The sequence below is a fragment of the Antechinus flavipes genome, chromosome 2, assembly GCF_016432865.1.
Source record: "Antechinus flavipes isolate AdamAnt ecotype Samford, QLD, Australia chromosome 2, AdamAnt_v2, whole genome shotgun sequence".
NCBI lineage: Eukaryota > Metazoa > Chordata > Mammalia > Dasyuromorphia > Dasyuridae > Antechinus > Antechinus flavipes.
Genome location: NC_067399.1, coordinates 148672553 through 148693235, shown reverse-complemented (window position 1 = coordinate 148693235; position 20683 = coordinate 148672553). Strand labels below are relative to the sequence as shown.

Here is a 20683-nt window from a genome sequence, read left to right as displayed (position 1 = left end):
CCAGAATTCTGGCAAGAGTTCTTAATTTTTCCCCTGGCTATTCTCGTGGTGATTACTGAACTGAAACGAAGGCTGCTCTCAGAGACCCCCAAGAAACTGAACCAAAGAACATTACAGACACATCTCTCTCTTTATTTTTAAATTTATTTAATATTTTTCCCCAGTTACATTCAAAACAATTTTTTTTGCATTTGTTTTTAAGATTGCTTAGTTCTAGGCTCTCTCCCTTATCCCCACCTACAGTTAAGAAACTACATGTGAAGTTATGCAAAATATTCCATAAAAGTCAAGATTTGAAAGAAAACATAGATCTCCCACTCTAATGAAAATAAAAACTCTCCAGAAAAATTAATTTAAAAATAAAGAGAGAAATAGAGAATGCTTCAATCTGTATTCTGACACAATCAGTTCCTTCTCTGGGTTTGGAGAGGATTTTTCATCATAAATCCTTCAGAACAGTTGTGGATGGTTGTACTACTGAGAATAACAAAGTCATTTACAGATAGTCATTGCAAAACATTGCTATTACTTTGTGTATAGTATATTTCACTTTGTTCATGGAGGACTTTCCAGGTTTGTTTTTGTCTCCCCCTGAGAGCATCCTGCTCATCATTTCCCAGTGAACAATAGTATTCCTTCAGAGAAACTTGCTTCAAAACTGTTTTTATAATTACTATTGTTCATTGTATTCCCCCCATTTGTCCTCTCTCTCCTTTCATCCTATCCCTCCTCAAATGTTTTGCTAGTGATTACTCCCTGCCCCAATATACACTTTCCCCCCCTTCTCATGTCCCACTACCCTCCTATTCCTTTTTTCTTAATAGATTTCTATTCCGCTGTTGAGTATGTATATTATTTCCTATTTGAATCAATTTTGATGACAGTTCTGATGATATGGTTCACTCACTCACCCTTTCCTCTCCCTTTTACCCTTTACTGTAAAAGCTTTTGCTTGTGTCTTTTTATAGCAAATAATTTGAGCCATTTCACTTCTCCCTTTTCTTTTTTCCCCAGTACATTCCTCTAACCCCTTAATCTCATCAATTTTTAAAAAAGATATTATTCCTTCATATTCAAATCACACCCATGCCCTATCTACGCATACTCCTTCTAACTGCCATAATAATGAGAAAATTCTAAGAAGTTTCAAGTATCATTCTCCCATGTAGGAATATAAACAGATAAAGCTTATTAAGTGCCTTATAATATCACTTTCCTGATTACCTCTTTATTTCTTCTCCAGATGGACACATCTCTCATAAGATTGCTTTTTGGGGAGGTCATATCATACTCTTTATTCATATTAACCTTGAAGGCACCAAAGGCTAAAAATATTTTCCCCCAAGTAAAGTCAATACTTTTTGTTAAGCAGATATTATGTGGCAGATAACTGAGCCAAGTTCTGGGGAATACAATGAAAGACTAAAAAAAAAAAAAAAAAAAAAAAAAAAAAGTACCTGACCTCAAGTAAAAATGCAAATGGCAGGCAAATAATTATGTACAAGCAAGTTATATGCAGAATAAATTAGAAGAAATCGTAGAAGATAAGGGAGGATCAAGAAAATCTTCTTATAGAAAGTGGGATCATATTGGGATTTTAAGAAAGTCAGGAGACAAAGATAATAAGAGAGAGAATTCCAAACATAGGGAACAGCATACTCAGGAGAAATAATTTATGCAAAGAAGGAAGAAGGGGACTAATTGTTTCCTTCTTCACAAGACAGGTTGTAGAGTGGCTGGTAAAATGGGCAAAGCCTTGGGCCTGGGGCCATGAAGATTTGAGTTCAAATCCAACCTCAGTTTCTGTGTGATTGGGCAAATCACTTAAGCTCAGTTTATCTTGTAATAAGAGCCTAATTCTCAAAGTTGTGAAGATTAAATACAATAATAATTGTAAAGTGCTATTTTTTTCCTCTCATTTTTTCCCTTTTGATCTGATTTTTCTTGTGTAGCATGGTAAATGTAGAAATATAATTAGAAGAATTGCCCCTGTTTAACCTATAATGAATTATTTGCTGTCTAGGAGAGGAGACAGAGAGGGAGGGGGAGAAATTTGGAACACAAAGTTTTGCAAGGTTGAATGTTGAAAACTATCTTTGCATATATTTTGAAAAATAAGAAGCTATTATTATTATTTAAAAATAATTGTAAAGTGCCTGGCACATAGTAAATACTAATGTAAATGTTAATTATTATTATTAGTTATTATCCCCATTTTATACATAAAGAAGCTGAGATTCTGAAAGGTTGAAGTTATTTGCCCTAAGGTCACACAATAATAAGTATCAGAGTCGGGATCTGAACCTAGTTCCCTTGATTTTAGATCAATTCAATCTAAAATGTGTATTAAGCACATTCTGAGTGGAAAGAAACTCTACATAAGGGACAATAGACAAAAAATAGTGCTATGCTGAGCTGCCTCTCACAAAGAACTTTTCTACAAATCCTCATTCTACAGAAGAGGAAACTGAGGGTCAGAAGAATGACTCTCTCCATGGTTACACAGCCAGTAAAAATCAAATTCAGTTTTGAAGCTAGCACTTACAACTCCAAGCCTTATGTTTTTTCTCCTATAGCATTTGAAACAAGTATTTATTAATCACCTATTATGAGTCAAAAACTGTATTAAATGCTTTACAACTATTATTTCATTTGGATCTTCTGAATAACTCTGAAGGTAGGTGTGCTTATGTGTGGAGCAAGGAAATATAACTAGAGCAGCTCAAGATTAAGGAAATCAGCACCAGCAAGTGGGCTGTTGAAAAGGGAGAGATATTTTGCTTAAGGCAGCCAAAAGGGTCTTTTTGGCTGACCAAGTTCAAGTGCAAATATCAAGATTCTAACTGAAGGGAGGATGGAAAGGCAAAGCCTTCTTTAGTTTATAATATTCTTTAAACTATGGGAAATGGTCTAAAAGGCTGACAAAGCCCTTTAAATAAATTCCTAGAATCTACATAGCACAAAGCAACCCTATAATTTTCTCAAGGTCTAAAACCAAGTAGTGATGTTCCAGAGCTATGGCATTTAAAAAGCCATACACGAGGCTCATTTCTTTCTGTGTAGATTAAAAATAAAACAAACAACCCTACCACCATTTTAGCTCGCATGACAAAAGAAACTATTTTAAAAGCTCAGTTCTATGACTGTACCCATAGGACATCCCACATTTCCATTCCATTAGAAAGAAAAATGAAAGATTTCAAACATATATGTTTGAGATGGGAAAACATATATAATCAGGAACTATCCAAAGCTTTCCATAAGGATGACATGACCCAGCTTACATGCTTTGAAAGAAGAAAAAGAAAAAAGCAAGAAGTCAGGGGAATTTGGGGCTATCTTTTCCCTTCCTTCTCTTCTATACCTTTCTCCATATATGTAATATGCGCTAAAGAAAAGTTTCTGGGATTCCAGATGCTATAGACATTGTGACTTAATGGAAAGATTACTGGATTAAACATTGGAGAATCTAGGATTGGAGAACCCCTGGATCTGCCACTTAAGCTCATTAAGCCTCAGTTTCTATAAAATGATGAAGTTGTACCTGATAAGCTCATAGGCCTTACTAATAAAGTTAGACCTGTGTGCAGAGCAACCTGTGTGAGTAAAACATGCTCTTATTTAAAAAAAAAAAAAATAAAACATTTATTAGTCATATTCTTGACAAAGTGACACATATAATATATTCAATTTTTAATTGGATTATATTATCAAATTTGAGGTACTATTTGGTTTTATTGACAGTTTACTAATTTTCCAATACCAATCGCAAAGAAAAAACCAAAAGTTCTAAAAGTCCCCAAATTGAAAAGTGTTTAATTTCACCCTGATAAACAAGTTATTTTGGGGTAAGCAAAAAAAGGACAATATACTACCTTCTATATCGAATGAGTTGGTCAGAAAGCTCAAAGAAATGAGGCATAAAAGTTAATAATGAACTCAGCAGAGAAGTTTAGTGATTCCCTCCCCCCCCCCCCAACTTCCTTTGTCATGTACAAACTCCTGCAGATCTGGAGTTAGGGACCTTGATTTCCTTAAGGCCAGAGGAAGATAATAGGGCACTTACAAAGACATCCTGAACAATTACTTGACTGGTAAAAAGCTCTGTACTTCCCTTTATTACCAAAGAAGTTTTCAGCTGACAAGTATTTTGATAAAGTCCTGAGTAGGATGATCCATTTACCCTTAAGGAGTTTTTTTTCCCCACACACTGATTGTACTAGTTTATTTCCATCTTAAATTATTTCATCCCTAGCACATAAACCCCAATTGACTGGAGTTGCCTAAACCTCAGCAGTATTCAAAGAAAATGGCTTGGGGGGAGAGGGAGAGGGGGAAGGAATTGGCCTTTTGACAAGGAATATCTTTTTGACACTTTCTTTGCAGCCTCACTCTTTGCAGAGACAAGAAAAGAGCAAAGTTAATGCCCCCTTTCAAATTATATATATATATATATATATATATATATATATATATATATATATATATATATATATATATATATATATTTATATTTAGAAAGTGAGAAAATAGTTTTCCTTAATCTAAGGGCAAAAATTCTTCACCTTTTCTGGGTCATGATTCCCTTTGGCAATTTGGTGAGTCCTATGGGCCTCTTCCCAGAATAATGATTTTAAATGCACAAAATAAAATATGCAAGACCACAAAGGAAATCAATTATACGGAAATAGTCATCAAAATATTCATTTTCATAAAACAAGATCATGGAAACCAGATTAAGAACTTCTGCTGGAATATCATAACTCCACAAATTAAAAACACAATCTTATGTCATTACAAAAGAAAACCATCCCGCAGAACAGTAGAAACCTCAATAAGGGTACAATTTTGTAGTCACTTTGAAATGATGAATAAAGAGGCATTTATTGAATGGTTACTATGTGCAGAGTACTAGAGATATAAATAGAAGATAATCCCTGCTCTCAAAGAATTTACATTCTGACACTTAACACATATAGGGCGGTTTCATTGGTACAGTATATAGTAATATGTGATTCATCATCTCCATGAGAGTTACTTTCTTGATGAAGTATGGTTGCAGGGGCCAGCCTGCAATCAGGACTGGTAGTCTGGAAAGCACTTCTATACCAACCTCCTCAACATAAAAGAAGTGATGCTCAACTGTAAACAACTGGTGCTTTAATGGAAAATAAAGCAGCAAAGTTTCAATCCCAACCTGTGAGCATCTGGTTGTCTCAGAATTACTGAAAATGGATCCTTATCTTATACTATCAGCAGATAGAATCCCAGCCTGAAATCAGGAAGACTCATCTTCATGAAAGCAAAGCCAGCCTGGGACACTTATTAGCTGTGTGACTTTAGACAAGTCATTCAATCCAATTTACCTCATTTTCCTCATCTGTAAAATGAGCTGGAGAAAGAAATAGGAAAACCATTTGAATGTTTCTGCAAAATAACAAAACAAGCAAAAAAAACTCAAATTAGATCATGAATTAGACAGGACTAAAACTACAGAACAATACTATACCAAAAGCTATTACTAATAATGCAACTACTAACAGGGGGGTGGTCTGTGAAATGTTTTGACATCAAAAAAGTCAGAAGGTCATCCAGGGAAAATGAACCTGAGAAATTTTTTCAATTTGAAAGTTTGGAAACTTATGCCCAAAATAAAACAGTGGAGTTTCTACTATAGAATTCAATGGATGAGAATAGAGGAAGGAAGTGTACCCCTTTGTGTAATAATGCCCAGTTTACACAAACACAATCCAGATCCTATCAATTTAGATTCAACTAATCTCTGTTTTTAAAATACAGAAGAAATATATAATTAAAATAAGCAGGGGGGAAGGGCGTTGGATTTGTAATGGTGATACCTATATACAATATGTCTAAAATGATTGATTACATTGACAGTGGCTGATAGAAAGAAGTGTCCAACACTTCTTTCACCTTGGACATAATTCTCATTTGCTAAGTTTAGTTTCTTTAGATTTTCCCCTCTTAGAGTTTCCTCCTCAGATTTTCCCCCCATTGCATTAGTGACATTGAATTGTTTCCCTCCACAAGTTTCTATGAGAAAAATACAGAAAAAAATACAAAAAATATTGAATATTTTTTCATTCTTTCTAAAAATTGCCTCAGGTTCCATCAGGTTAAAAAAAAAAAAAGGCAAAACCAGAAAGATAGTTCTTCCATGCCTTGTGTACTCATTTATCATCATGACATGATTTTCAAACTTCAAAATTTCACTGAATGTAATGGGAAAAAACACCTCAGTAACTCTTCTAGGTATTAAGGAGATCTGTATCTCCTAATGCATTTAGAACTTTTCCACTCTGTTGAGAAATATGTATATATGAAAGTCAGCCAGACTTGGATTCAAATCTTGACTAACAAGAGTAGGTCCTATGAAAACATGCTACTTAGCTTTCTGTGCCTCAAGCAACTCCCTAGAATTTATTTAGTAAAATCTGCAAAGGTTGAGACAGCCCCAAAACCTGAGAAAAGCTAACCAAATTAACAATTCCTTCCTGTATTTGTATATATGCATCATCCTATAATGTTGACTTATAAAATGGAAAAAAAAAAAAAAAAGCATTTCTTCTTAGCATGCCTAAGCTGTAATTCTCAGGAAACCAATGACCTGGATTCTCATCTAAAAGAAAGTGGTTATATTGGCAGATTAATTAAAACATCTAGAGACAAAATCTATTTCTTTTATTCTTTCCAAAATAGAAATTCTGATTGTTAATTTGCTCACTGAAAGTATGTAATGAGAACCAGTTGTTTGACCTAGCCTGTGCTGGCCCCCGGTAAACATCATCCACAATCAACTTTCATGAAGTAAGAGGAATAAAGTAAAAAGAACCTTGAATTTGGAATCACTGCCCCATGGGTTCATATCTCAATACTGGAATTTACTAGTAGTATCATTCTGGGCAAGTGATTTTATTTACCTCCTTGGGCCTACTTTTTTTTCTATCTGTAAGAAAAAAAGAGTTTGTGTATTTGAAATCAGAGTCCCCCAGTTCAAGTCCTGGCTCTGCTTTCTGTTATCTCATTGACCTTGGACAATTTTACCTTTTTGGGACTCAATTTTCTCATCTATAAAATGAGGGAGTTGAATTAGATGATCGCAAGTTCTCTAGCCCTAAACCTGTGACTACCGATAAATGGGATCTATTTCAGCCTCAAAATTTACCTTAGTTTTAAGCTTTGTAGTCCTTGCTTGTAGGACAACATTCTGATAAAAATTGTTTTGAGCTACAGGCAGGCCAGTGAGACAGTCTCTCACTGGAGAAGAGGGGGAGGATTTTGGACAGGGTGCTCTCTTCTGCCAATTGCTCCTGGGACCCTGTGTTCCTTTGAAGAGAAAACATGTGAGCCAAGCCATTAATGGGGCATGACTGCTACTGCTGCTGCTGGGGCTGTTGCTGGATACACTGACGATAGACCCATATATACAAGCAGCTTCAGGGCTAAGCATCTCAGTAATATCTATAATCTTTTTATTTTATGTAGTCAATGTGAACTATAACATGACTGTGTTTCCTTGGGGGGTCTATGGAATAGGGAAAGCAATAAGAATCTTAATGAAAAAATGAAAGAAGAACAATACCTAGGTATGATTGAAGATTATTTAACCTGAAGTCAACATTAACAAGCCAAAATTGTGAAAATGTATGAATTACTATATGCAAATAATCCTTTTATATTTTAAAATCCTACTCCAAATCTAGAAGAATCTGGACTAAGATGGAAGATGGAGAGAAGGAAGGAGAGTCAATGGGTTTATGAGCACTTCCTAAATAATCAACAGATTGTTGCCTACCTAGCTCTCCTACCTCAAGTAAGGTATATTCTCTACTCTCCCTCTACTACTTCCTGTGAATACACAGGATTCAAAACAAAATAGTTGTGCTTATTAAAAAGGAAGAAAGTACAGAGTGAATTGTTAAAGACCAAGAAGGCTAAAGAACATGGGAGAGAAACCACTACAAGGCTTGGGGAGCAAGAGAGGAAGGATGGTAAGAAGGAGCCATAGTGGATGAGGGAAGAATTTGGAATGGCTTAGTATCATCCTCACATTTCCTCTCACACTTCCTCTAAGTATCCTTCACCACTATTAGAGAGCATTCCTCTCTGATTTAGCTTGGAGTAAAAGCATGGGGGTGGGACTAGAGAAGCAGAGTCAAGATGAATGGGGGGGGGGGGAGGTTTGCCTTGTACTTGCACTGTGCTACTCCACTCCATTGAAGGTAGGGAGCACCACTCCATCACCATTATCCCTCTTTTCCAAACCAAAATGCACTGCTCTCTGCCCCACTCTCAAAGTGACATCACTCTGTGATAAAGGAGTTCATGACAGTAGCTAATGACAGATTAATGAAATAAGTCCTAAGTAAGGGCAAGTAAGTGGAGCTTTCTTCAAATAAGAAATCAACAAAAGTGGGGATTCTATCCATCGGTATTTGAATAGAATGGGGACTAAAGACAAAGTGGGTGCAGAAGATCCTTTTCCTGCCCTTCCCTAATAATATCAGGCCACATCAACTTTCCTTTTCTGCCTACTGCCTTATGAAATACTACAGGCGCCCTGCGAGCTTAACTCCACCATGGAAACGGAATGCCTGTAGAGCCTTATCAGTATTGCTTATCTGGCTTCAGTCTACTCTTTCCCCAGCACATCCCATGTGCAAGCTTAGTCCTGGGCAGGACCAGGGCCCTCCCCACTGGAGCTTGTGCTAAAACTCTCACACTGAGTTCTTTTCACTACACCTCAATGGCCCAACCTACTTCTTTCCTTGATTCTTTGCCCTCTCTAACACCGGTGATTGAACGCGTTTTAAAAATGCTTTTGTAAGTGAGCAACTGAGGATTCAGGCGATCAGTGGGAGTCTAAGTCCTCCTCTCAACTTAGCAGGAGAGTTACACTGATCATAGGGGAAAAGAGAAGGAGTTAAGAGAGCATCCCACCTGTCTAAAAGCAAGCATTGATGAAGCTGGCAAAGCCAGCCAGCCAATCTTTATTGTCACAGGGACTTGGAGAGATGATCTAATCCTTTCCTCAGCGTCCGATTTACCTCATCAAACCCATCTCATCCCCAAAACAGCCTGGGCTATTGTTCAGTATCTTCAGAGGAAGTTCGCCCTTTGGTAAAAACCAAAAACTCCTTAACACATAACCCAAATCCCCAACTTCCCTGGAGTGTGGCTGAACCTCGCTCCCGGCAGTAATCAAGCACACATTCCAGACGGAGAGCAGGTCGGGTTCCACTCCAAGCCAACATAGAGAAAGGAGGGCTTTAAGAATCCCCCTGGCTACTGGGAGCTTAGACAAAACAAGGGAGGGGAAAAGAAAAGGCCCCAGAGCTTGCACGCTCTCCTCCTCCCTCCGCTAATTTCCAACCTCCAGTTTGGAGAAAGTGGGAGTTCTAGCTGCGGTTCAGCTGGGAGAGAGGGGGGCCACAGGTACCTGCTGGCAGTTCGACAGCAGGTATTGCGGCTGCTGGGAGGCAGCTGTCTCTGACGTTGGGGAAGGCTGACGGGGGGCAACAGCTGCTACAATCTAAAGAGATTGGGGAGCAGCTTTGATTGGGAGTGGGGGAAGGAGGAGCAAGGCTTCCGCGCTCCCAAAGCAGGGCACGGAACAACAGGGCGAGAAACGAGACAACCCCGAAGCTCCGGGAGATAGAGGGGAGTGAGCATCAAGGGGTAGGCTCGGGGGCGTGCACGGATAGGGAAAGAGGTACCTTTGCCAGAAGAGGGGACAACCGGCCAAGAGCCTGCGGAGCTCATTCTTCAGCTTCCAGAAATCCCCATCAAGGTATCTGTGCAAGGAGGAGTCGCCCAGTCCGAAGTCCCGGGCGGGCTCCGGCTCCATTGTGCTGCTTTCCCTTTGGCGGCTCGGGCGGCTCTGCCTGCGCCCACAGTCGCGGCTCTGGGCGCCTTCACTAGCGGGCTCGCTCGGCCCCTACTCGCCACCTGCTGACAGCTTCGCGGCGGCAGCCGCCCGAGCCCCACGGCCTCAAGCTGTTCCAGCTGCGCCAGCTGCAGCGGGGGCGGCGGCCGAGGCTGTGACTAGGACATCGCCGTATTGCCACCTCTCCCCGGCCCACTTCACGTCACGTGGGTGACAGGCACATTTTCCCCCTCCCCTCATTTCTTGCCAGGAAGCTCACTCATTTCCCCTTGTTTCTCACCTCTCCCGACCCTTTCTTTCGTACCAATCTCTCTTCTCTTTTTACCTGTTTTGCCCCTTTTTTCTCTTCCTAAAACACTCTCTTTTCTCCATCCTTTTCCACTTCTTACTTCACCCCAATTTCCTGTTCCTACCGCCTATTCATAATCCCCTCCAAATGAGGGAGAGAGGAAAAGGTGCTGATCAAAACAAGGTACTCAGCCACCTGTGGGAGCTGGGTGCTGAGATAGAAAGTCCCTACTTTACTTGTGGTTGTGCTTGTCAAGATTTAATGAATTAATTTTACTGAATAAGTAAAGATTTGGGGGAACTATAGTATAGTATGGTGTCAAAGATAATCATGATGATGGTTGTCAACTACCCTTCCCAGACTATACTTGCTCTTTCCAGACTTCCAGCTTTTTTCCCGAAAAGCAAAACGGTTTGTCCCACTCTCAAGCAGAATCTCAAAAAAGTTTTGCCTCCCTCCACAGAAATTTCTATTTCATCTGCCCACTATTTTCAATGCAACTTGAGGTAACAAAGAAAAGGGGTAGAAGGGAGCTGAGTTAGTCAAGTCCTTAAAATAAGCATTGATGGCCCTAGGCTGAGCTTGAGCACCCACAGTTTAGAGCTTTAGGAAAGGAAGATGAAATAGGAAAAGAAAAGGGAAAATTGAGCCATTCTGGCTAACAAAGGCTTTTATGTTGGAGTTTGTTTTTTTTATTATGCATGACTCAGAAAATTCAATTGTTATGAAGGATGGGACGTTCATGTGATAAGTTCCTATTAAACCAGGAGAAAGATCAACCAAGGCAAGTAAGCAATGCCTTTCTTTGCTTTAGCTCTCTGGAAACTTGACCAGTACCCAAACTCTTCCCTGCCTCCACGGCCTAAATTTGATCTGCCTACTTCTTTCTCCTTCATACTGCTCAGTATGCTGGTTGCTAGACAGAAAGATTTAGAGAATTTATTTTTTTTTAATTTAGAGAAATTTAGAAAGAGATCGAGAGCTATGCCAAATGACTGGCTGGGAAAGCCAGAAGATAGGTCCAAGACTTAGATTATAGTTAATAACTCATATTAGATTTATTAGATTCTTTGTTACCCAGTAAGGAAAGATAGGTAGGTCTAGGATATTAGTCTCCTGACTCCCAGTCTCAAGCTATAATCCCATAACTTTGTTTTATTTCTAGATTTAAGAGCAAATTTAATTTCCTTTTTCTTTTTGGTTCAGATTTTGTTCTCTTAACTTGCATATAATATACACATACTGTTCATGTTCAAGGTAGTATCACAGATTGTGTGGGGGTGTGTTTGAAAAAACCAATAATGTTTTCATGTTCAACATAATAAAAATGATCTTATGTGGAACTGACTTGCAGAGTCTGGCCTGCTCTGCCCTTCTGCTTCTTACACTCAGTGTTTCCTCAATATTTGTTGAAAACAGCTTGACTGTTGCTACCTACTCACCCAGCTGATCTGTCTGCCACTCCTGTTTACTATCAGTTACTGGCTACACAATTCAAGGTTTTTTAAATGTTTCATCCAATTTAAAGACTTAAATCAGTCCCCTAAGTACCCTACTGCTTCACTCCAAGAGACAACTTCCTCCCTAACTTTGTCTTTTTCAGATTCTTCAGGGCTCAGCTCAGGTGCACCTTTATAGAAGAATCCTTTCCTGACACCATAAATTTCCTCTCTTTTCTTCTCAAATGATCTTCTCTTTATCATCTTATATGTTGCATCCTCCAAATCCAGGAGAATGTAAGCTCCTTTGCTAATCACTGGGGATACAAAGAAAGGCAAATAACAGTCCCTGCCCCCAGGGAGCTCACAACATTAAAGGAAGGCAATACAAAACAAATATGTACCAAAAGGTTACATAAGAGAGATTGGGAAAGGCATCTTGAAGAAAGTAAGATTTAAGTTAGGATTTGAAGGAAGCCAGAAGGCAGAAGTGAGATGGTAGAACACTCCAAGCTTACGGGACTAATCAGAGAAAATGCTTGCAGGTGGGAGTCTTTTTCATGGACTAACAAAAAGCCAGTCTCACTAGATCCCACAATAATGGGGGAGGGCAGATTATGAGGTATAAAATATAAAAACACTAGAAAGATTAGAGAGGTAGGTTATGAAGGGCTTCAAATGCTAAACAGAACATTTATCTGTTTATTTGATCCTGGAGGTGAGAGAGTCATTGGAATTTCTTAAATTGGGAGTGATGGGAAGGGTATGAGTGATATGATCAGGCCTTGTACTTTAGGAAGATCACTTTGACAGCTGAGAAAGATTAGAATAGACAGGAGTGGGGAAAGACTTGTGGCAGGGAGACAAACTAGAAGTTTATTTATAATAGTTCAAGAATGAGGAGAGGGGGATCTACATCAGGGTGATGATAGTTTCAGAGGAGAGGAGATGTGTGTAAACACTATTATGAAGGTAATCTAAATCCCAAAGTCCATTGGTATGGGATTCTCTCCTCATTTGTGAAGAGCAATATCCCATACCTGGGGTGGGGAGGAGGTTGGAGTTTTTTCAGAATTATAGAGAAGAGACCTGAAAGCTCTTTGGTTTCTTTGATGTTAGCATAATCTGGCCCAGTTCTTTTGTTTTTTAGGAGCTCTGTGAAGGCTGTGGGTATTTCTAGCTTTCAGAGAGCAGTTGCATAATACCAATCCCATTTCAGGTTACTACAGGAAGAGTAAGACTCAAGGAAGAGGCTGACATGAGAGGATGTCATATCATACAGTTTGCTATACTAGAGACATTGGGGAATTTCCCTTCAGGTGATATCTGAGTCTGTCTGTATCTCTCTCTTTCTCTTGATCTGAGTTACTATGCTTCCAATAGGAAAACTTCTTCATTTTGTATTGTCTGATATCTATTCTCTTATGTATTGTCTCTGATTTCTGTTTAGCTATCGATTTAGATAAGGGAGTTTCTTTGCCATTTGTCATGTGTATGTTCATAGTAGAATTGATAATTTGGTGGAAAGAGGATCAAACCTGGGATATAGAACTTGGGATCCTTTCTCCATTAAGAAAGATCACTCAGAAGGTTAGCCCAAACCTGAAAAACACATCCCCTGATTAACAATATTTAAGGTAATAGATATAATTCTATCCTTTCTTGCTGGAAGCCACCAGTACTGCTAATGATTCACAACCCTGGGCTGGGGTTAGGGCTGAGACTGAGGCTACACACTGGACTCCCACCTTGGTGTGTCAGACTTTTTCTGTTGAGCTTCTAAGTTGCCTTCGGCTGGAAAATGTTCTTCTCCATTTTTGGAAGTGTTCTGATGCTCTAAAATTTGTTTAGAGTCATTATTCAAAGGAATTTGAAGCAGTGTGGGGGAGAGGTTGGGCAGATTCCTGCCTTTACTCTGCCACCTTGGCCCTACCTCCTTGCCTCTCTTCTCTGAAAGGAGGAGACTGGCCAAGTTTCTGATCCCAGTCTCCTGATTCCCATTCTGGTAAGAATTAAAGTCTCCCTTGGAGAAGAGTGGGAAGTGAAGGAGCTAAAGATGTTTATCGCTCTCCCTTTGAGTCACAAACAGGATGCCCTGTGGTACATCTGGGGAACAGATATTAGCAACAGATTGGATGGAGGTGGGGAGGTGGTCAGAGATAGTGAGGAGCCAATGGTGATAACTAAGTTGTTTGGGTATTAGAAGGATGCCACCATTTCTCAACAGTACCCTCAAACAATAACAGGAAAATTTGGAAGGGGAGAGGGTTTAAAGAGAGAAATAATAAGTTCTATTTTGGATATGTTTAGTTTAAAATGTCTACTGAATATCCAGTACAAGATGTCTGAAAGGCAGTTGGAGACGCAAGATGGAAGGTCAGAAGAGAGGTTAGGAGTGGATAAATAAATCTGACCATGCCCAGGGCTTAATTTCAGTTGTATTGGACAGGAGTTGTGCTTGAATGAAAGACTAATAATAATCAAAGCACTTTACAAATATTAGCTCATTTTATCCTCACAACTCTAGGAGATAGATATTATTATGACCCCCATCCAACCCTCTATCCACTGTACTAGCCAGGTACTTGCTCTGAATGAATGAATAAGCTCTTAATATGCACAAGGCACTATGCTAAGCACTAGGAACACAAGTAGGAAAGCAAGACTATACCTGCTCACAAGATGTTCACATTCTAATAAGAATGATAACATACATAGGAGATTTCAGCTACAAGTCAAATGGAAAGGTCCTATGGTCCTTAGGGTACAGTGGCAAAGAGGTGATAATAAATCTTCTTCATTGTTATTTTCACTAATAAAGTAGTTCTGTTTCTATTTTTGAACCACTTAATAATGCCAAAGACTGTGGAATAAAGAATTTTCCTTTCTGATTCTTGAGAATCTGTGAGTGCTGAAGAGATTTAGGCTGCAGCACCTGCCAAAGTAATTGTCAGTTTCTCTCTGTGTGGAGGGTACTTCCCAGGATGACAGTCATTAGTAGGTTTCTGGGTCACTATTGATTACACCTGCTTGTCATTTAATGCCAAATATAGCCTTTAGAAGATGCTAATGAGAATTCTAAAGATAGTGAACAGGAACAAAATAATTCTGATCTCTCATGACTACTCTAGCAAAGAGGAACAAAATGCACCAAACCAAGTAATGGCTGAAAAATCCAAAAACATAGAGAAAATGTACTTTTTCAGCCCAAATTTACAAAAAAGAAGCTTATAGAAAGAGTACAGTCTCAAAAAGCTAGAAGCCAGGAACTCAATGAGTGGAAGTCTTCAAGTTCATGAACCACGATCTAGGAAATGACTTCTGCAACTTTATCATTCTGATCCTGGACCAGATGCTGGATGCCTGTGGAACTCTTCCCAAAAGAACAATGATTAGTCCATGCCCTAGATTAGAACATGCTGGTAGAGTACAATTCCTTCCTGGAAAACAGTTAAAATACAAGTAATGGAAGAGTCACTGAAACTCCATGAACTCTTGACCATAAAAACAAACAAACAAACAAATGAACTCCTAGATACCCTATTTAAAAAAAAAAATAGGTGAAAACTATTCAGCCTTAGGACAAAGCAAAAGTAAAAAAAATCTACCAATCATCTCTTGAGAGAAACTCCAAAATGAAAACTCCCAGAAATGTTATGGACTCCCATGTTAGAATTCTTAGAATGTACTAAGTCAGTGGAATTGACAATAGTTGTTTAGCAGGGTCCTTAACAGTTCTCTAGATGTACTTAGTACTTACTATAGTTCCACAAGATTCACACCTTTAAAAGAGCACATATAGGCTAGGAGCCTTAACCAGGATTGATTCTGAGAGATTCACAAGCTAGGATTCAAATGAGGAGATTCAAAAGCCAGAGAAGGCAGTCGGGTAGAACAAAAGAAGACAGAGAAGTGGTGGCAGGCTGTCCTGTGGAGAACACTGAAACCAAGATCCAGAAGGCCTCCTTGTTTTCTCTGCCAAGTAGTATGTTCTTCAGGATGCAAAAAAAAAAAAAAAATGGAATAAATATGATTGGTTTCCAAGAAAGTGATATCCAAGATAAGCAAGTAGCTAATAAAGGGACTAGTTGCCTTTGATAATATCAAGTCACATCTGTTGATTACTTCCAATTCATACTGTATGTAGCTTGTTTATGCATGGTTGTTTACATGTGGTCTCTTCCATTAAAATGAGTTCTTTGAGAACAAAAACTGTGTTTTTGAGTTGATTAGTGTCCTTAGAGCTTAGCAGTACCTGAACTAATTTTGTTAATGATTCTTCCTTTACCAAAATCTTTTTGTATTTATTTCTTGTATATTTTATATTTATCTGTGAATATGTTGTTTCCCCCAATGGAATGTCAGCTTTATAATAATAGGATCTGTTTCATGGGGTTTTTTTTTTATTCCCAATACCAGCCCAGTGCTTAGTACATACATGTTGCTTAATAAGTGCTTATTTAATTAAAATGACAATTATTCAGCACCACAAATAAGACAACAAGAAAACATTCGGAATTAATAAAAAATAAACCAAGACAATCATATGCAGTTATAATTGGATAGTTACCAAGACAACAGAACTTGGACTTAGAGCATGTGTAAAGATAAACAAATTGCAGTAAATGACACACATGGTGGATCATTCCTGGATGATTTTTACATGTCATCTGGAAAGAAGTAAAAGAGAGATCACAAAAGAATTGAAAGTAACTTGTATGTGTAACCCAGGTATGGCACCAAATCCCAAATCCCTCAAGTTTCATATTCTTCCTGGACTGAGGCTGGTTCACTCAATTCAACTTTCATGTATTTTGCTAGGTTGGGGCCGGCGGATGGATCTATCTACCCAGGAGACAGTTATCATGGCCACAACCACATAGCTATAATTGTGATGAGGGGAGATCAGGCACAAACTTAAGGAAAACTATCAAGGAGGCACAAGAGCAGGGAAATCCAGGGATCACAGAAAACTCATAATTTACAGGTGCAGGATTCTAGGACCTGCTTGTCTTTGCAAAACAGTCTGTATCCCGTGTTATCTGCAGAACAAAACAGCTCTGCTACTTGCTCCTATTCTGGTCCTCACAGTGGTATTGTTTAGCAAAACTACTTCTTTGTGTCTATCAGGTGAGCAGCGATGAGCTCTTTTAGCACACAGCCACCCATGGCAGGATGCTGAGAAAGCATAATGCTCTTTCTGTGTCAAATAGTTCCCTTAAACCAGAAAACTGCCAAGTTCTCTCAGATTTGCCCTGAGGCTCTGCAGAGTTTCTCCATTATCAAACTATAGATAGAAATGGGGCTGTGCAGCCTCTCTGCAGCCAGTTTTCTAAATATCTGGGGGTTCATATCTGACTAATTAGTTTTCAGAAAGGCAAAGCCTCCTCTCCCAGCAAAACAGATGAAAAACCAATGTTTCTTTCTTTCAAAGAAGAGAGAATCATAAAGGGCAACACAAGAAAACTTGGAAAGGTTTCCCTCTCCCTCTTTTCTTCAATCAATCAGCTCTCAGGAAAGCAATGCATCTCTTCCAACCAACACAGCTCCCAAACTGCATATCCTGCCTGTCAGTTTTGATCAGCTCTAGTCAGTTCCTATATTCTACGAACAGTTCTTTTTTTTGCTTCCTGTCCCTGCCTCCTCTTGCTTCCAGCTTCCTCTTCTGCTTCTTTCTTCATCTGGTCCTCTCCTACCTTTCCGATAGTCTCCGTTTCTTCTTTTGGCTCCTAATGCCTCACATTAGGGTCTCCTCATAAGCAGTGGCCCATTTCCAAATTGTTACATAAAAATTTTAAATTCCACCTTTCTATTGGGAAAGGTCCCCAAAGTATTTAATCTTTCCATAGTTCCCAAACTGTCATTTGATTGACAGGCAATAATAACAATGGCCTTACTCAGCTTGTCCAAGCAGAACTAGAGACAAGAGATTGGCATATTCTGACTAGTATCTTTACAATTCATCATACTTTGTGAGAAACAGGCTCCTCCAATACGTGAGGGAATGCATTAGCCTCCCTATTCCATATAATTTATTGAATTATGTTCAACACTCTGAAAGTAGTAACATGTACATGAGCTCCTGGACCACACGGCACCACAACTGTCAGCATTCCATCTTCAAAAAGGTCTTCATAACACTATATATTTCCTCTGCATTTATTTGAGAGGCTGTGTCTCCTCAAAGGCTTATTTCATCAGCTTCTCTTCTCAAATGTTCTTTTTATGTCCTTTGTTGCAGCTAATATGTCCATACCACAGCCCAAGGAGTTTGTAAGAGGCTCTAATCTAGACTGACACAGAGCTTAGATTCATCCAAGGACAGCCTGATTCTAAAAAGAAGGGATCAGATATCTCTTGTTCTCTCTGATTCATTCTCTAAAATAGGGCTAAATGTGGCTCAGTCATTCAATCAAGTCCAACTCTTCATGACCCCATGCACTCAAAGCATGCCAATTTGGTCTTTCTTTCATGCCAATTGGGTTTTCTTGGTAAAGATACTGAAATGGTTTGCCATTTCTTTTTCCGGTGGATTAAAGCAAACAGATTATGACTTGCCCATAATCACATAGCTAGTAAGTATCTGAAGCTGTATTTCATTTCAGGTCTTCCTGACTGTAGGCTCAACACTCTATCCTGTGAGCTACCTCTGATCTTATATCTACTACTTATCTAGCTACTCATATCCAAGATCTCCTAAAACAACATTAACAGAGTCACATAGGGTCCTTCTAGAGAAGGTACTTAATGTTCAAAAAAGATATCAGCTTTAATGGTTAATTATTTCCTCACCACAAGCATGTGTTAACAAATATTTTAAATATAAAACAATAAAATAATTCCCCATTATAATATTCCTGAACAACAAAGGCACCTTGTGGAATTGCTAGCCCAATATTTAACATTCTTCTCAGACCTGTACTACTACCTAAGCAACTTAAAAGATTCAGATCTTCTGAACAGCCCAACATGGCTCATTAGTTCCCTTGTATTTAATATGACCCTGAAGGTAGTCATCTCCTCAGAGAAGCATAGTAGTTGTAGGCAATCCAGGAATTCTTAAAATCACGAAGCCAAAGCTGAAAATAAACTTTTCTCAGAATTGCTGCTCAGCAACTTGTGTTCAGAGAAATAGACATAAAACAGAATAGACAGGCTGGGACTTGAGGTCCAGTCTCAGGGTCACCAAGGCAAGCACATATCTTTGTTGTCTATGAACCATTGTAGCTGGTGGGGATGGGGCTAGTAGGAAGAGAAAAATTCCTTTCCTCTCCCACTAGAAATATGAGAGATTTGGTAGAGTCCCAAAGCAGTGAGTTCAAAAGAGAAGTTTTTCTCTTTGGTTCTTTCATTGACTCCTGAGTTGGCGGACTCATTTATCAATCATTTTCAAAGCAATTCCAGTGTCAGTAATAAAAGAACTAATGAGGAGTTGCTGAATTAAACATTTCCTTTAGCAAAGGGCCAGTGCACATGTGTCCTATATCTATGGATGGAAGGCTCTAAACTTTTAATCTGAACTTATATAGATATAATAAAATACTCAGATCCATGTTTGCTCACTTACTCAGAATGCCAAATGGAGTGAAGAGTTGGTAGCAATAACTTACAATGACTTCAGACACTTACCTAAGCAATGATACAATATGGCTAGCATTTTGCCTTTAGCTGTTAAGGTAACTGTTTCTAAAATGCCACTAAGTTTGAGTCTTCTTAAAGATGAAGCTAATCCCCAACAAAAAATTGTTAATTGCAGGACCAAAGATGCAATCAATTCTGTTTATCTCCAGAAAAGAGAGAAGTTGCTTATATGATATGTCCCCTAAGCCCTATAGGCTGAAATCTGCATGTATTCTGGCCAGTGCTTTGTTTTGGATTGTGGATCACTGAATAATGGGATCTCAGAGTTGGAGAAAATAAGCATTTATTGATCATTTGCTATATGCAAAACACTATGCTAAGCCTTGGTGATACAAAGAAAAAAGCAAAGCAGTTCCTGATCTCAAGGAGCTTAAATAAATTTCAGCCCCAAGTCAAAAAGAAAGATCCTTAGGGCATAGAAGCAAAGCTGAAATTATCTTCTATAATGTCCTTCACACTGATAAAACCCTATTCTTTGTTGATCATGGCAAGGACTTTGGGGATAAGAATTTTCTTTTCTGGATATTTAAGAGTTATGATTGCTGAAGAGGCAGGAACTGTAGTACCTGCAGAAAAGACTTCCAGTGATCATATCCATAATGATTGTTCTACTGCATGATAGCTGTGGAAACTGGACTGGAAGCAAGACTAGTGGTCTGGAGGACTCTTGGCTCAGAAGGCTAGGTTATCTCCACCCATGTTTGAAGGGAAGTGGTAGTTAAATTGGTGGCAATGAAATGACTCATTCAGTACATGCAGCCTCCTATCTCTCCCTCGGGGTAAGTTATTGCTTTAGCTAGGTTAGCTTATCTGATCTGTCAACAACGTTACTCAGCAATTGGTATTGCTGGGGATAGCTGGTCCTTTCTCCAAGATGATTACTGAGTGGCATGACTGGCTGATAGGGGCTTGGTTTGTAAGCAATGGCAGTAAGATCTGGGAGATAGTATTATTCCTCAGACTCAAGGTGCTGGGCACTTACTAGTGTCTGAAAGGAGAGGGTGTTCAAATTGGTGGTGATAGTTTGATTTTAGAATCTAGTTCCAGAATCCCCTCTACAATGATCCCCAGATCTTCTAGCTTTTGATTGAAGACTTCCTGTGAAAGCACCCTCCTCAGGTACCAATTGTATTTTGGGATAGTTCTGTTAAAAAGTTTTTCCTAATTTCTTCCTATTGCTCCTAGCTTTTCCTTCTGAGACTAGGAAAAATAAAATCTAATTTCTCCATAATAGTACTCCAAATATGTAAATATAGCTATCTGGACAACCCTAAGTCTTCTATTTTCAGGTTAGCCATCATCAGTTCTTTCAGCTAATCCTTATATGGTAAAATCTCAAAGCCCTGCATTATCCTGGTTGTCCTCCTGTGGAAGCTTTCCAGACTCTTAATGCCTTGTCTCTTCAAT

The 20683-nt window shown here is 38.9% G+C and overlaps 1 protein-coding gene across 1 annotated transcript in view; it reads right to left on the bottom strand.

Annotated features, from left to right (window-relative positions):
• The window catches only part of ACOXL (acyl-CoA oxidase like), a 511030-nt gene extending 500682 nt beyond the window's left edge, over nt 1–10348 (bottom strand). The window contains exon 1 of the mRNA XM_051975799.1: nt 9738–10348. Within this exon, the coding sequence (XP_051831759.1) occupies nt 9738–9868 (131 nt within the window). The 5' untranslated portion in view covers nt 9869–10348. The remainder of the gene's footprint in view (nt 1–9737) is intronic.
• Nucleotides 10349–20683: the final 10335 nt, after the last annotated feature.